The sequence below is a fragment of the Budorcas taxicolor genome, chromosome 5 (genome assembly GCF_023091745.1).
Source record: "Budorcas taxicolor isolate Tak-1 chromosome 5, Takin1.1, whole genome shotgun sequence".
NCBI lineage: Eukaryota > Metazoa > Chordata > Mammalia > Artiodactyla > Bovidae > Budorcas > Budorcas taxicolor.
In genome coordinates this window covers 112,525,424-112,542,256 of record NC_068914.1, presented here as the reverse complement: position 1 = coordinate 112,542,256, position 16,833 = coordinate 112,525,424, and the positions used below count along the sequence as shown (strand labels likewise).

At 36.8% G+C, this 16,833-nt stretch overlaps 1 protein-coding gene across 1 annotated transcript in view; it reads right to left on the bottom strand.

Moving 5' to 3' along the window:
• The window catches only part of WASHC4 (WASH complex subunit 4), a 55,363-nt gene that overhangs the window by 29,650 nt on the left and 8,880 nt on the right, over positions 1-16,833 (bottom strand). Inside the window, exons 7-14 of the mRNA XM_052640442.1 lie at positions 15,678-15,760; positions 14,149-14,191; positions 13,405-13,508; positions 12,697-12,817; positions 10,951-11,074; positions 10,720-10,847; positions 9,730-9,890; positions 5,124-5,250 (exon numbers count right to left, since the gene is read on the bottom strand). Of these exons, the coding sequence (XP_052496402.1) occupies positions 5,124-5,250; positions 9,730-9,890; positions 10,720-10,847; positions 10,951-11,074; positions 12,697-12,817; positions 13,405-13,508; positions 14,149-14,191; positions 15,678-15,760 (891 nt within the window). The remainder of the gene's footprint in view (positions 1-5,123; positions 5,251-9,729; positions 9,891-10,719; positions 10,848-10,950; positions 11,075-12,696; positions 12,818-13,404; positions 13,509-14,148; positions 14,192-15,677; positions 15,761-16,833) is intronic.

The following is a 16,833-nucleotide window of genomic DNA, read 5'->3' as shown; positions in this document are numbered from 1 at the left end:
AAGATTTTGAAATACTCTTTACATGCAGTATTATACATGGTGGTGAAGTTTCAAAGTTATGCAACCTATTTGCTGCAGCTTAAGACACGAGCTGAGGGCTCTAAGGAAGTAGGAACTGAAAAATGAGGAGAAAGAGAGCTGTTCTCTGGCCAGTACAGACGTTCCATAGCATTCCTCAGTTCCAAACCAATCTCCCCTTTCTTTCTCATCCAGAACCAACCCCTACCATCCATCTGCTACTATGTCCCCTGCTTATTGCTGCTAATCGACTTTCTCTCCTTCCAGCCCCAAGAACAGGGTCTCTCTTACCCTTCTACTTATAAAGGAAGCCAGAAGTCCTGTGAGGATTAAAAAAAATTTAGTGCTAATAAACCCAAGGAAACATAGAATACAAAATAAGAAAAAGGGTATTACTTCTCAAACATATTTTCATTTAGATCCAAAAGGGACACACAGAAACAGAATAATGCAGATTCTTTGGGTTTATAGAGAAGGACCAAAAAGAGATAAATGTACAGTTTAGAGATGAACCTAAACTATATTACTGTGAATATATCCAAGGAGCCAGGGCAGCAGCTATATGCCAGTGATTCTCAACCTTTTTCTCCAGCTCCACCATGAGTAACAGTGGCTGACTAAAGGAATGACACAATGCAGGGAGGGGGAATTTTCTGTGAACCAATAATAATTGTGAAGAGACGCAACACAATTAAGAAATGAGAGAGTAGGTAGCTTCCTAAGAGGTGGCAGTCAGATCAGAGCTTGGGGGATACATGCAGCAGAGTCGCAAGTCTTACCTTGCCAGCTACAGGGCTATTACCCCAGACCCTGAACCTACTGCAGCACTGGGCACAGTGAAAAAGCAGAGACAAGGAACAGGGAAAGTGTAGCTCTAAGGCAGGCAGAAAAAGAGGTTTTTTTGGGGGGGAGAAGTGGGAGGAGGCAGAGAGGTCACAAGCTACTATTACCTCATTCCCAAATTAATTCATGGCCATTAATTTGTGAAGGATATACGTGAAGGATGACTTTTAAACACCTAAATGGGATGGGGGAAGGTCTGGGGTCTGTTTCTGTAAAAGGCAGAATAAATAAGTTGGACCAACGTTCCTGTATAAAACCACCAGAAAATCTGGACAAAACATTTTCTTTAACTGTTGGAAGGTATCAAAGAGCTATCAAGAAAATAAGAAACCACAAGGCCTTGATAGCAAGAAGACAGAAACCCAGAGACATGAGCTCGGCATTTGAGGCTGCTTTCCCATAGAGGCATTTGCCCATTCCAAAAGAGGATAACAAAGACGGAAACCAGACATATCTTTCAGGATCCCTGAGGATAAAAACAGGAGCTCATGGCCCATCAAGGAGAGGAGGGAGTCCTGCTAAATCAACCAGGGTCTGAATTGGGATTCTTAAAAACTTTCCCCTAAAAAGTCAGGGTGAACTAGAAAAAAACAGCCATCATACAATTTAGGTCCTGATTTAGATCATCTAAACCCAGGACCGGGCTGAGGTAATCTCAGTTACTAGTTGTCCTAGACTAACGTGTATTGGAAGCAAATATTAAATTCTCTCTGGAGGAAGAAACACAATACCCAGATCTTCAAATTATTTCTATAGTTCTATATACAATTTGGGTTATTAAAAATCACTAGGCATAGAAAGAGATAAGATATATTCAAAAAACAAACAAAAAATAGATTAGAAATAGCTAGATAATGCAATCATTGGACATGAGCTTCAAAGTAATTACGCTAAGTATGCAAAATGAAATAAAACACAAAATTATTTCAGAAAATTGGAAACTATAAAAAAGAAACAAACTGAAAATTAAAACTAAGAACTAAGAAAAAGTTTTAAAAGTCAGTAGACTTAATAGTAGGTTAGATGAAGAAATAAAAAACAGAGAATAGAACAGGAACAGTACTTAAGGAGTTGATGACTGAGAATTTTCCACAAATTCCAAAAGCTTTACAAATCCCAAGTAGCAAAAACACATAGAAAACCTCATGTAGGTGCATCAAAAAATACTGCTTAAAAACCAAAAAGTAAATTTTATAAGCAATCCAACAAAGACATATATTGAAAAAAACAGCAAAATTGACAGCTGCCTTGCCCTCTCAACAAAAACAAAGGAAGCCAGAAAACAATAAAAAATTAAGTGAAATTTTAACAGGTATTCCACAAGTAGAAAGATGAGGGGATGCAAAAAGGATAAAAAGCAACAGAACAGGTAAATATATGGGTAAATCTAAATGAATACTATTAAAAAAAAACAGCAACAATGCCTTACATGGTTTAAAATATACATAGAATCAAAATACACAACAGCAGCATAGATGAGAAGGGGTAAATAGAACTAAAAGGGCTTAAGAGCCTTATCTGGAGAAGGAAATGGCAAGTACTCTTGCCTAGAAAATCCTATGGACGCAGGAGCCTGGTGCAGTCTATTGTCCATGGGGTCGCAAAGAGTTGGACACGACTGAGCGATTTCACTTCAAGAGCCTTATACTGTCTGGAAATTGAATTACTCATTTATATTGGAGTTGAATGTTCAATAATGCATCTTAAAATCTCTATAGTAACCACTAAAAGAACAGTAAAATACTGAATGAAAGTAACAGAAGGAAAAATAAACAATTCAAAAGAGAGCAAGAAAAGAATATAGACACAGAACAAGTGAGACAAATAAAAAGCAATTAATCAGGTGCTAATTAAATATGAGTATCAGTATTGACATACATAAGAGTTTCATTGGGGAGAAATACATGTTGCTTAAACACGACCAAGATGATCACAGTGGTGTGATCACTCACCTAGAGCCAGACATCCTGGAATGTGAAGTCAAGTGGGCCTTAGAAAGCATCACTACGAACAACGCTACTGGAGGAGATGGAATTCCAGTGGAGCTACTTCAAATCCTAAAAGATGATGCTATGAAAGTGCTGCACTCAATATGCCAGGAAATTTGGAAAACTCAGCAGTGGCCACAGGACTGGAAAAGGTCAGTTTTCATTCCAATCCCAAAGAAAGGCAATGCCAAAGAATGCTCAAACTACTGCACAACTGCACTCATCTCACATGCTAGTAAAGTAATGCTCAAAATTCTCCAAGCCAGGCTTCAGCAATACATGAACCGGGAACTCCCTGATGTTCAAGCTGGTTTTAGAAAAGGCAGAGGAACCAGAGATCAAATTGCCAATATCCACTGGATCATGGAAAAAGCAAGAGAGTTCCAGAAAAACATCTATTTCTGCTTTATTGACTATGTGAAAGCCTTTGACCATGTGGATCACAATAAACTGTGGAAAATTCCAAAAGAGATGCTAATACCAGACCACCTGACCTGCCTCAAGGCTGTATATTGCTTATTTAATTTCTATGCAGAGTACATCATGAGAAATGCTGGGCTTGAAAAAGCACAAGCTGGAATCAAGATTGCCAGGAGAAATATCAATAACCTCAGATATGCAGATGACACCACCCTTATGGCAGAAAGTGAAGAGGAACTAAAAAGCCTCTTGATGAAAGTGAAACAGAGTGAAAAAGTTGGCTTAAAGCTCAACATTCAGAAAACGAAGATCATGGCATCTGGTCCCATCACTTCATGGGAAATAGATGGGGAAACAGTGTCAGACTTTATTTTTCTGGGCTCCAAAATCACTGCAGATGGTGACTGCAGCCATGAAATTAAAAGACACTTACTCTTTGAAAGAAAAGTTATGACCAACCTAGATAGACAGCATATTCAAAAGCAGAGACATTACTTTGTCAACAAAGGTCTGTCTAGTCAAGGCTATGGTTTTTCCAGTAGTCATGTACGGATGTGAGAGTTGGACTGTGAAGAAAGCCGAGTGCCGAAGAATTGATGCTTTTGAACTGTGGTGTTGGAGAAGACTCTTGGGAGTCCCTTGGACTGCAAGGAGATCCAACCAGTCCATTCTGAAGGAGATCAGTCCTGGGTGTTCACTGGAAGGACTGATGCTAAAGCTGAATCTCCAATACTCTGGCTACCTCATGCGAAGAGTTGACTCACTGGAAAAGACCCTGATGCTGGGAGGGATTGGGGGCAGGAGGAGAAGGGGACGAAAGAGGATGAGATGGCTGGATGGTATCACTGACTCGATGGACAGGAGTTTGGGTGAACTCCGGGAGTTGGTAATAGACAGGGAGGCCTGGCGTGCTGCAATTCATGGGGTTGCAAAGAGTTGGACACAACTGAGTGACTGAACTGAACTGAAAGGAGACACACATTAAATAAAGGAGCCAAACAGGTTGCAAATAAAAGGATGGTAACCAATGGACCTTGCAGACAGACCTAATTAAAAGAAAACTGGTACAGCTAGCTATGTTACTATCACACACAAGAGACCTATGACAAAAAGCATTATCAGACATGATAAGAAGTTTGACTTACCACTAAGCTATAACAATTCTAAATGTTATGTGCCTATTTAGTCTAAAAATACATAAAATAAAAGTTGACAAAGCTACAAAGGATAAATAAGACAAATCTATAACACAGTGGGAGATTCCAACCCAATTATCTCAGTAACTGACAGACTATTCAGACAAAATAATTAAATATGATCCTTCTTGATATATATAAAATACCATGACCAACAAAAAGCAAACTACGTTCTTTTTAAGTGTACATGAAATGTTTGCCAAGGTTGTCCACAGCCTGATCCACCATGCAAATCTCAACAAACTTCAATACTGAAAGTATTTTCATACTGGGAGAAATCAATAATGGTAACTAGGAAATCCTCATGCATTTGGAAATGAAGAATTCTATTTCAAAACAGTCAAGAGAGCAAAGAAGAAATCACAATGATTTTTTTAAAGTATTTTGAAGTAAAGAATAATACAGATACAACACATCAAAACTTATAGGATACAGCTAAGAAGTCAGGACTTGGAAGGAGTATATATTTGCATATATCAGATGCATATATTAAAACTATATATTAGAAAATCTAAACAAGTCACACAGATTCAAGCTTACATAACCAAATCAATTTCAGTTTTAAACACAAAAACATATTTCACCCTTCCCAGTTCTTTCACAGTGTACCTTCTATACAGTGGATTAACAAATAAATGATCCAAACAGATGAAACTACCTGTATAAAAACATTACATCTACTGGTGAGGTCTTCAGCAAATTTATCCATTCTCTGCTCTTTAGATAAAATAGATTCCATTTTCATCATCCATGAGCTCACAAAGACGTAGTAAGACTGTACATCTCTAACAAAGGAAAATATTGAGGTTATTCAGCACAGGAAAGAAAATTTACTTCCATTTCTTCATACTGGCTAGAATAAAATATTTCCTGGCAGCAGTCAATTCATCTTTCAGATTTTTTTTTCAGATTTTCAAAATATACATGTTATACATACACACATAATTTACTTAAGCAACAAATATTCATTGAATATCTATACAGGCCAGGCATTGTTTCTCAGTACTAAAAACAAAAAACAGCAGTAAACAAAACAGACAAAAATTTCTGCTCCCATGAAGCTTATATTCTAGAAAGAAGAGTTGTGCAATAAAGCAATCAGTAACTGAACTCTGAGATGTCAGATATGTGCTTCGGAAAAAATACAGCAGGGAAAAGTGACTGGGACAGCAAGTACAATTTTAAACACAATGATCAAAGTAGCCTTGTTGAAAAAGTGATCGTGAGCCAAGATTAGAAGGAGATAAATAAGTAATCCATGCAAATATGTAACAGATGAGAATTTTAGGAAAGTAAACAACAAATGCAATCATCTCAAAACAGAAGAGTGTGTGCCATGCACAAGTACTAAAAGAAGTCAGGATGACTGAAGAGCAGAGAAGAGGGGTGAGAACAGAAAAGGAGATCAGAGATACACAGGGGTGAGTGGGCTGGAGGAACAGGTAAAGTGGAGAGCAGAAAGGGACTTGTATAAGGCCTGGTAAGGACTTCAGTGGAAAGCCTCTGGAGTGAAGTTGCTCAGTCGTGTCTGACTCTTTGCAACCCCATGGACTGTAACTTACCAGGCTTCTCCATCCATGGAATTTTCCAGGCAAGAGTACTGGAGTGGGTTGCCATTTCCTTCTCCAGGGGATCTTCCTGACCCAGGGATCGAACCTGAGTCTCCCACATTGCAGGCAGACGCTTTACCTTCTGAGCCACCGGGGAAGCCCCTCTTTAGACTCAACCTTGTTGGTACTAAAGGGACCAGTTTTATGGGAGATGATTCTCCCACAGCCTGGGGGAGCTGGAGTGAATGGTTATGGGATGATGCAAGCACACTGCATTTATTGTGTACTTTATTTCTATTATTATATCAGCTCCACCTCAGGTCATCAAGGCATTAGATCCTGAAGGTGGGGGATGCCTGCTAGCGGATTTGAGCGGACTGATCTACTCTAACTCTGAGGAGTATCAGTATCACTTTGGTTGGCATACTGAAAATAAACTATATAGGGGACAATGGTAAAAGCAGGAAAACCACTTAGGAAGTTCCTGTGATAATGCAGAGGAAAAGAGATGACAGCTTGAACCACAATGGAAGTATTTAGAATCTGAAAATATAAGCTAACATTTACTGAATGCTTACTAAATGCCCAATCACTGTTATAAGCACTTTACACAAATTAACATTCAATCCTCACATTAACCCTATGAGGTAACTAACATATTATGATATCCATTTTACAGAACAGGAAATTGACACACAGGGAAATTAAGTAATGGGCCCAACATCATACTAGTACTCAGCTGAGCCAGGACTTAAGCCCAAATCTAGGAAACTGTCCCAACCTGGAAAAGCTGAATCAGTAATAAAATTCTACTAAGCAGGTTGCTTATTAACACTACATCACTCTATCAATACATATCAAATCACTCAGATGAGAACTTTCAGGGCACAACTATTTAAGGTATACTCCTCTTTTATTTTAAAAACAATAAATTAATTTCAATTAATTCAATGTGTTTTAAGGAGGTGAAACCTCACCATCAAATCTGAGAAAAATTATTTTGAGCCAGGATTCCATTAAACCACCACCACCAACAGTTGTACTCTACCTCAAATGGTGCTAAAATTTATTATTTGACTTGTGGATAATTTGATTTAAAAGTCTGGAACACAGATAAAGGGCAGAATCCCAGGGCAACGCCTCCACTTTGAGGAGAATGTGATCAGGACTCAAGCAGGACTCCTCTCTCCTGGGCTTTACTTCAGTGTTGTGAATCTGAGGTTTCTTTGACAGAGTTATGACAATGAAAAAGACACTACCCCCTTCAGCTCAAAAGAGCTCTGCAGTGACTGTGTAGGTATATTTTTGAAAAAAAAAAAAAAAAAGAATTTGGAAACATTAAAATGTTATCATATGGGGGGAAGGAATCTTTGAAAGTCAACTTATTCAATATTTTACTTAAGAAGACTCAGTTCCTATAGCACCTTAGACTGACAGTCCTCTATGTTCTGCCTATGCAGCTCTGGTGTAAGGGTCATTAGTCCTCAGGGCAGCTTACACAACTCTGCTGCAAAGGCTCAAGAGCAGACTGGGCACGGGTCTGCCTGGCCTCTCTGACATGTACCTAGCTATGTGCCCTGGCAACATTCATTTCTCTAAGCCTGATTTTCCTTACCTGAAAATGGGATGAAAATAGTACATTAGAGTAGTGTTAAGGGCTTGCGCTCTAGAGTTGAACTCCCAGCTCTGCAACACATTTGTTTAAATTTGAGTAAGGTCACTCTCTCTGTGTCTCAATTTTCTCAGTTATAAAATGGCCATAACAACAGTATCTACCTCACAGGATTTTCTGATGATTAAAAAAGATGACACATATGAAGTTCCTGGAATACACTGGCTTACTGAGAGCACAGGATAAATATTAGTTATGATTTTACTATTTCCCATATGAGAAGATTGTTACAGGGTTTATGTAAGACTGTGTTTAAATCCTTTAGCAGAAGGCCTACTGCTGCTGCTGCTGCTAAGTTGCTTCAGTCATATCTGACTCTGTGCGATCCCATAGACGGCAGCCCACCAGGCTCCCCTGTCCTTGGGATTCTTCAGGCAAGAGTACTGGAGTGGGTTGCCTAGATCAAGCTTAAAAACGTTGGTAATTACTATTAATATCTGCCATGTTCATCTTTTGGTTCTGATTGAACTTCTGAAGCCACAGGAATTAAATCTGCTCCCTCTTCAACCTGAATGCCCTCCAAATATTTTAAAAAAACACATCATTCTTCAGATTTCTCTTTTAAAGGTCAAACCATATAGAGACTTTTCCATTAAGTCTTCAAAGGTCATGGTTCTCAGATCTAACATCCTGATCAGCTTCATCCACGGATGCTGCACTCTGTGGCCCTCTTAAAATGTGGCACCACCAAACACTAATTATGTGACCAGTAAGAATTCAATGCAACTACCAATTCCCCTAGCCTAGACATGGCAACTAATTTCTAAAATTTGGGTATAATTATTAATGTAATCTAAATATAAACTGACATGTTTAGCAATTGTATTGCATTGTTAAAGAACGTTAAGCCTCTGGTAACAAAAATATCCAAATCTTTTTTAAGATTACTGCTAATAAATCTGATTCCTGTCTCTCCATCCTACTGAACGCATCTCTGAAATCTAACCCCAAACTTATGTCTTCATCTCTCAACTCTGTCTTAGCATGTATTGGAGAGCCCTGAAATCTCTGCCCTGAGTAGTCCTGCCTGAATTGAGTTGCTATCACTCTCCATGACTTTAATCACAGGACTTAGGAGTACTAAAAGATGCTTTAGGGGATCTCATACATTCCACACATACTCCTTCTTTCCCACTGTACAGGAGTGACACAACTTCCCCCTCAATAGTGAAGATCACCAGAAAGTGGGTAGTTTCCCATATTATCATATAACCACGTTACAGATAAAAACTGTGATCAGTACCGGGCCAGTGGCAAAGTCCCATGACACCTCACTTAAAATCTTCATCTAGGTCAACATAAAATTTTAGCACTATACTCCAGGGGGAACGCAATATACTCCAGTGAGTACGCAATATACTCCAGTGAGTAAACTTAACTGTTGAGCTAGATGATGAGAACATGGAGGTTCATTATACTATTTTTCTCTATTTTGTGCATATTTGAAATTTCACATAGGAAGAGAAGCTAAAAGATGTAAATATTAGAAGAAACTAGGAGTTAAAAGTATTCTTTTAGGGAACAGGACTAAGGTATAGGAGGCAATTCAGCAGAGGACAATTATTTTTCCCTTTGAGCCGTTAGTACTTTTTAACTTCTTAAATACATGCATACATTACTTTCATAAAAATAAAAAAGGATGGCATCAATCCTGCAAAACTCAACACTGAAGCATGTACACATGATGCTCTTAATTCATCAAATGGCATCTACTGCAGCAACTTCACTTCACACACAAAAAATATGTAATGCACCTGATAAAAAAGCATGTGTATGTATATATGAGTGCACACACATGTATATGTATTTCCATAAAGCATAACTTGTCCACATCTTAAGCTGAGGTTTATGCCTAAAACATTTAAAACAAGAACACACTCCTAGAAAATAAATCTCGGAGAGACTGCCCAGCCTTTTCTCTGGTAATGAGTAACTACGTTTGATCTTATAATTCAAATGCTTTTCATACATTCAGAATCAGTGTAAGAGCTGAAATATAAAAATATATAAATATTTTCATTATGGGTACTTATAAAACCTACTTGGTAAGTGACTGCGCTTTCTGCTGTAGGAAAGTATCTCTGTGTATTTTAATGGCCTGAAGACTTTTTTTGTCCAGAAGTTTGGCAGCTGCTGGTATTTTCTGGATCAAAAAATTATCAGGAAACCAAATAATATTAGCAGTTAGAGTGATCGCTGGTACCTGAAACAGGAAATATAATAAAGGGGGAAATCATTAAATGCAGGCTAAATAATGAACTGTTTAACAGTCTGACAACAGCCAAAGGAAGACAATTTATTTCAAGAAAATTATAAAAAGATACTCATTAATATGAAAAATTATGTTAACATGGCACAGAATTCATGGCAAGGCATTCCTGTATCTGGTGTGCAGCATGACATTAATTTTATTCTGCCTAAATATTAAACAACATACATATGCATGTGCACACACACTTAAACACACTCATGGATTTTCAGATGAACAAAAATATGTAAAAATTAAACAGAAACTTGAAACATTACAACCTTTACTTTCACTTTATATTAGCGAAAAAAATGCAAAATACATATCCACGATGGCTGGGTTCTCATGGTCACTATACTTGATTCTACACAATATTAAAATTTTCAACTTTGAAATCAGGCACCACACCATGGAAACAGCAATGACAGTAAAAAAAAATTATTTCATATTTTTCCTACTTCAATAATGGGAATGAATGACAAAAAGAAGGAAAAGAAAGAGAAGAGAAAAATGTAGTAATAGTAATAGGAAGTTAATGTACAGGAAAAGATCCAGAAAAGCACCTATTAATCTGTATTTATATTATGGAGTATTTTTATGTACAATGTTACTTATTTTTGGACAGCTTAGTTTTTTAAATGAAGCTTATGCTATTAGTTTTATAACTATTACAAAAATTACCATTTTTGTAAGCAGGAATAAAACACATTTTAAAATATCTAGTTTTATCCAAAATCTTTTCCATCTATTCAAATTGAAAAAAACAGAAGTTACAAATTCTTACCTTCTTACAAATGTCCAATAAAGACTTGTAAAACTTTTTATCAACAGTTCGAAAAATTTGAAAGTGCAATACAAAGAGTCCACAAACTCCCACATACTTGTCTCTCTGATCAATTTCAGAAGGTTCTCCTTATAAAACAACATGAGAGAAAAACAGGGTATACTTATAGTTCTGCTTTAAAGGAAATGAAAACTTTACAAACAAAAACAAAAAAAATGCATTTTACATTACCAAGTCTGGCTTCTACATTTGCAAAAATTGAGCGAATACTATGTGCAAATTCTTCAGCAAAAGTGCTATTTTTCGACACAGATACTCCTCCATTGAGAGAATCAAACTGCTGTTCTATACAGGCCTACACAGAAAACATTTAGAGAAATTTAGACTCTCATTAGTTATTATAACTTAATATGCTATGAAACAATTAAATATAGAGTGATAAAATCCTACACTCATCATTTTAATTTTACTGAGGCTCAAGTTTTTAATCTAATCTAATATCTAATTCTTTCTGAATGGGGAATGTGTATATACTTATATATCTGAGCACCAGTTATGTGAAAGTAATAAAACTGAAGTGAAAATCTGCAATCCTACATGAAGGGACACAGTGGAGCTTGGTAATGTACAGAAGGTGTATCTGATGAAGCATGGGAAAGCATGTTTTATTATCTTAATTTACACTTTTAAGAAGAGACTTAATTTTTTCTGGTTACAATTACTCTCTTAGCACTTTAATACATCATGTGTAGAAATGGCTCCTGGAAAAAGAATCACAGAAGAAAATTCTTCTAAACTTAATGGATTTGTACTTAAATTGGTACAAACAAGAGCTGTGATCATTCTGTTAAAATTGTGACCATCTAAAATATAAATTAAAGGTAACCTTGAAATAGATTTTAAATGGAATATACAGTTGAACCTTGAACAAGTGGGGGTTAAATCACATATAATTTATTGCTAGCCCTCTGTATCCGCAGTTCCTCACCATACTTGGATTCAACCAACTATGGATGGTGTAATACTATAGCATTTACTATTGAAACTATTCATATATAAGTGGACCCGTGCAGTTTAAACCCATGCTGTTCAAGGGTGTACTGTAATGCAACTTCTGGTGAACACTACCAAAGCAGTGCCATCTAATAGAACTTCCTCTGATGATGGAAATGTTTTCTATATGTGCTGACTGGTATGACTGTTAGCCACAGCTGTCTCTCCCACCCCCTCCGCCCCGTTTTACTGGGATACTACTGGCATGTAACATATTAAGTTTAAGGTGTGAGGGCTTCCCTGTGGCTCAGCAGCAAAGAATCTGCCTGCCAATACAGGAGATGTGAGTTTGATCCCTGAGTCGGGAAGATCTCCTGGAGAAGGAAACGGCAACCCATTCCAGTATTCTTGCCTGGAGAATCCCATGGACATAGGAGACTGGAGGGCTACAGTTCATGGGGCTGCAAAGAGTCAGACATGACTGAGCACACACACACAAGTGTGATAATTATATTATATGTGGCTATTAAGCATTTGAAATGTTCCTAGTATGGCAGAGGGTGATTTAAACTTAAATAGCTATATGTGGTTAGAAGCTACCTGAATTGTATAGATCCAAATTATATTCCCTGTGTAGGAAGAATTAAAACACACTTTTAAGAGGCTGTTTCACAAATCTAAAATCTAGAGATAAACAACAAAAAAATGCTTGACACAACTGTTTACATACTAATCCTCAAATAGTTCTATCATTTTACATAATTAAAAAAAACTTTATCCCAAATACAACCAGTATACTGTTAATTTCATTAGCTACTAGATACTGACATAATTATATTTTACAACATAATCAATGTTTTAAGCTTCAGCACTTTTAAAGAAAAATACAGTCACAATAATATGTTATAAAAGTGCCCCACTACAATTCTGAGCTGGGTCTACTAACAGAAGCCCATTTATTACAGTCTGATACAGCTCTCATACCTGAAATATCATTCCATCAAGTAACTGCCCTTCTAGCTTCAGCAAGAACTTTTCAAATGGCTTTAGCTTTTCTTCCTGAATTCCAAATTTTGAAGGATTGTGATGGACAGATTTCAGTAACCTTGTAGAAAAGGAGGGAAAAGACCTTCAATTTGCCAATAAATTCTTATATTAAAACTATCCCCCCAAATCAAAGTTCTATATTTGTCATTACTTATTTGGCTCTACACATTTGAAAATCTGAACAAAAACAATCCTAATATATTTAAATTTCTAATCACATACCTTTTTATATCATCTTCAATTCAGATACCTGGTACTCTCTAGATAAAATTTAGTGAAAACTTAATAGATTGAATAAAATAAAATGCCTTCACTTTAAAAAGTTTGGAATATAAAACAAAATAAAACCAAGCTGAGAATAAATGTTACTTATATAGAACAAGGAAAATAAACTTGGGTCCTAAAATAGTCAAATTAACATTCACTACACTTTAAGAATTAGGATGCTTTATACAAGTGTATCATACTCTCAAAAAGCCCATCTGCAATTAAAAGAATGGTTACTGTTCTCAAAGAAAATCTGAAATGAGATCCTTCTAAATATGTATCTTCAGGTCTCTTAAAGGATCTGTACTATTTATATTTATTTTTTAGTAATACATTAACTGTACAAAGAGAGCATCTTTAACATTTTAGTTGGCTCACCTTTTGTACATAGTCCAGTGGTCTTTTAATGTGATGTGGTTATCAATAATTTCATCCAGGGTAAGCAAAACTGTTAGCAGCTCTCCCAAGTGCTCATACATAGTCTGTCAAAAAACCTTTAATGATTATCATTTAATCACTAGTTAGAAGTTAAGCTTCATGTGGATTTTAAAGTTAAACACACTTGGGATAATTACTAGCTTAAAGCAGTAGGAAAGTTAAGCTACAGATGAAACTACTAATCCTCAAGGTGGAACAGCCTAAAATTGGAAAACCCCTCACCCAAATTTCATCCTTAATCACGATATGGTAGATTCTCTCAGACCACTTACAGCAGGGGTCCCCAACCTTCAGGATCTAATGCCTGATGATCGGAGACGGAGCCAATGTAATAATAATAAAGTGCACAGTAAATGTAATGTGCTTGGATCATCCCCAAACCATCCATTCACCCCCTTTCCCCCCACCCCTGTGGTCTGTGGAAAACTGTCTTCCAAAAAAGTGGTCCCTAGTGCCAAAAAGGTTGGGGACCACTGATTTCGAGAGACTGTATTGGGCCAATACTAGGAAGAGTTACACTCACAGTGGGTCAATAACGCCTCATCAAGTTCACAAATGAGAGAAGAAATGCAAAAGAAAGAAATCCTTTAATAGCTTTGCAATAAGTGTAGTACTCCCCAATCATATAAATGTCAAAGTAAAATACACTAAAAATTATTATTTTACAAGTTAAATTACTTTTACCTGAAAATGAACTCCAGTTGTTTCTATAATTTTGGGTGCAATCCTGTAATAAAATAACATCCAAGTTTAAAAGAAAACCTCATTTTTTGGTCACAGTTCATGTTTATTTTAAGGAAAAAGCCTCATGGAATTTAAAAATGTATTTACTTTTATTTAGGCTTTAGTCACTAAAATTTACACAACACAAGTTTACTATCATAGTCCACACCCAAAAAGAGAACTAACGTACTCTCCTTGCCTATACCCAACTCAGTGGGCAGGCATACATCAATACGTGGCCCATCTAGCTTGGGATGAAGCAGAGAAATAACAAAACTGATTCTCATTTATTGCTAAACTATTAGAATTTTCCCATTTTCAACTAGAATCTTTGCTATCCTACCCAAACTGGCATTTGGAAAGTAGTCCTCTCTCCAGTTGGGTTTATTTCTAGAGTTTTCATTCCTACTGAGAAAACAATGCATACAGATGGGATTACACCAAAATCAAAGCCCCAGGATAATTCAATTTTACCTCCCAGAAAGTCAACCTACTCAACAGTAAATAAATTCTTATACATTAAAGCACGTATAAATATTCTGCAAGATAGAATACTTTAAAAATTAAACACAAAATTCTAATAAATTTCATCTTTCTAGGATGGGGGTGTGGTAGAGAGGGGTCTCTCTGAATCACACACCAGGTTCTACGGGGGGCTGGGGTAGCTATGCTCTCATTCCCTTCTGCCATGAGGAGAACTTTAGTGAAAACACAGAACATAAAATAAATATCTGACAGAGCAGAAACACATGAGAATGAGAAACACACTCTTCCACTTTATAAAGAGTTAAGATGCAGCATGGAATAGGAAGAACAATGAATGGACCGGTGACCAAAAGAATCAGACTGAAACTGCTACGGAATTTTCGCAAATCTTTGGGCCTCAGTTATCTCTCTTCTCACAACTGACAACTCCTAATCATATACCTAAACAAAGGTATTTTAAGATTATAAGTGAGTGGGAAAAATTAAGTATAAAGTTTTAATCAAATGCAAGATATTACTCTGTGGTGGTTAGGAATACTAACTATGACAATTTGATCATTTTTCTTGATTTAGGGCAATGATATCCAAACTTGGAAGATCATTAGAATTATAGATTATCTAGTCCCCTCTCCCTAAGATTCAATAGTTTAAGTGTCACATGATTCTAATGAGCGAAGAATACTTCAATGTAAAGGAAAGCAATAAGTAAAGAGAACTCAGTACATTCTATACTAGCCCTTTTCTCTACAATTAAAGACTGTTCTGTCAACATTCTCATTCAGACAGATAATGGGTTCCTGCACCACGGTATAAACTGTCTTACCTCTGCATTATACACATCAAGGAGTGTTTAAAACATCATGCTTGTTCAAAGAAAGCTGAATAAGTGACTGAAGGAATGAGTGAGTAAACACACGAAAAACTTTTAGATATTTAGCTAGCTTAAGAAAAAACATTCCCCGCATCTCTATTAAAAATGCAAAATGACTTTTAAAATCCATTACTTGTTACTGATATAGAGGGCAGCCAGCTGATGGACCACATTCATCACCACTTCATAGCACCTCGTAACAAAACAAGACAGTTCCTGAAATGACAAGTTGAGTATATGTTACAAGTTGAGTAAATGTCATCATTTCTGACTGAGTTTTATGTTAACAATGCTAAACATGAACAAAACTGTTTTCCAGTAAAAATCTCCAGTTAACCTGCAATAAGACAACTTCAAGCATCCTTCAAGCAATCAGTTCTTCACTCACCTCCCACGATCATTTCTACCTCTTTGCCTCCATAGCATTTCATTCATCCTTGTATTTAAGTCTTGCTTTCACTGCTCATATAATTCCTAAGTGACAGAGGCTGTCTTACTCCCTCTTTAAATAGCCACTGTCCAATATGGTGGTTAATCTTCAACTGCTTCTCAATTTCTGCCTATTATATGAACATCTGAATGAATGAAGCTCAAAAGCTGCCAGTTTAGAAAGTGTGACAAGGAAGGGAAAGGGTCTTCAGAAATCACTCTGAAATAACTTCAAATGTTTATAACCTTTAACTCTACCTATTAACAAGCTTGGCACACATTAAGTGAAATACAGGTTTTCCCAGGAATGTGTGTGTCATTCTTAAAGAGATGGGAATACCAGACCACCTGAGCTGCCTCTTGAGAAATCTGTATGCAGGTCAGGAAGCAACAGTTAGTACTGGACATAGAACAGACTGGTTCCAAATAGGAAAAGGAGTACGTCAAGGCTGTATATTGTCACCCTGCTTATTTAACTTCTTTGCAGAGTACATCATGAGAAATGCTGGGCACAAGCTGGAATCAAGACTGCCGGGAGAAATATCAATAACCTCAGATATGCAGATGACACCACCCTTATGGCAGAAAGTGAAGAGGAACTAAAGAGAGTCTTGATGAAGGTGAAAGAGGAGAGTGAAAAAGTTGGCTTAAAGCTCATCATTCAGAAAACAAAGATCATGGCATATAGTTTCATCACTTCCTGGCAAATAGACGGGGAAACAGTGGCTGACTTTATTTTTGTGGGCTCCAAAATCACTGCAGATGGTGACTGCAGCCATGAAATCAAAAGACGCTTACTCCTTGGAAAGAAAGTTATGTCCAACCTAGACAGCACATTAAAAAGCAGAGACATTACTTTG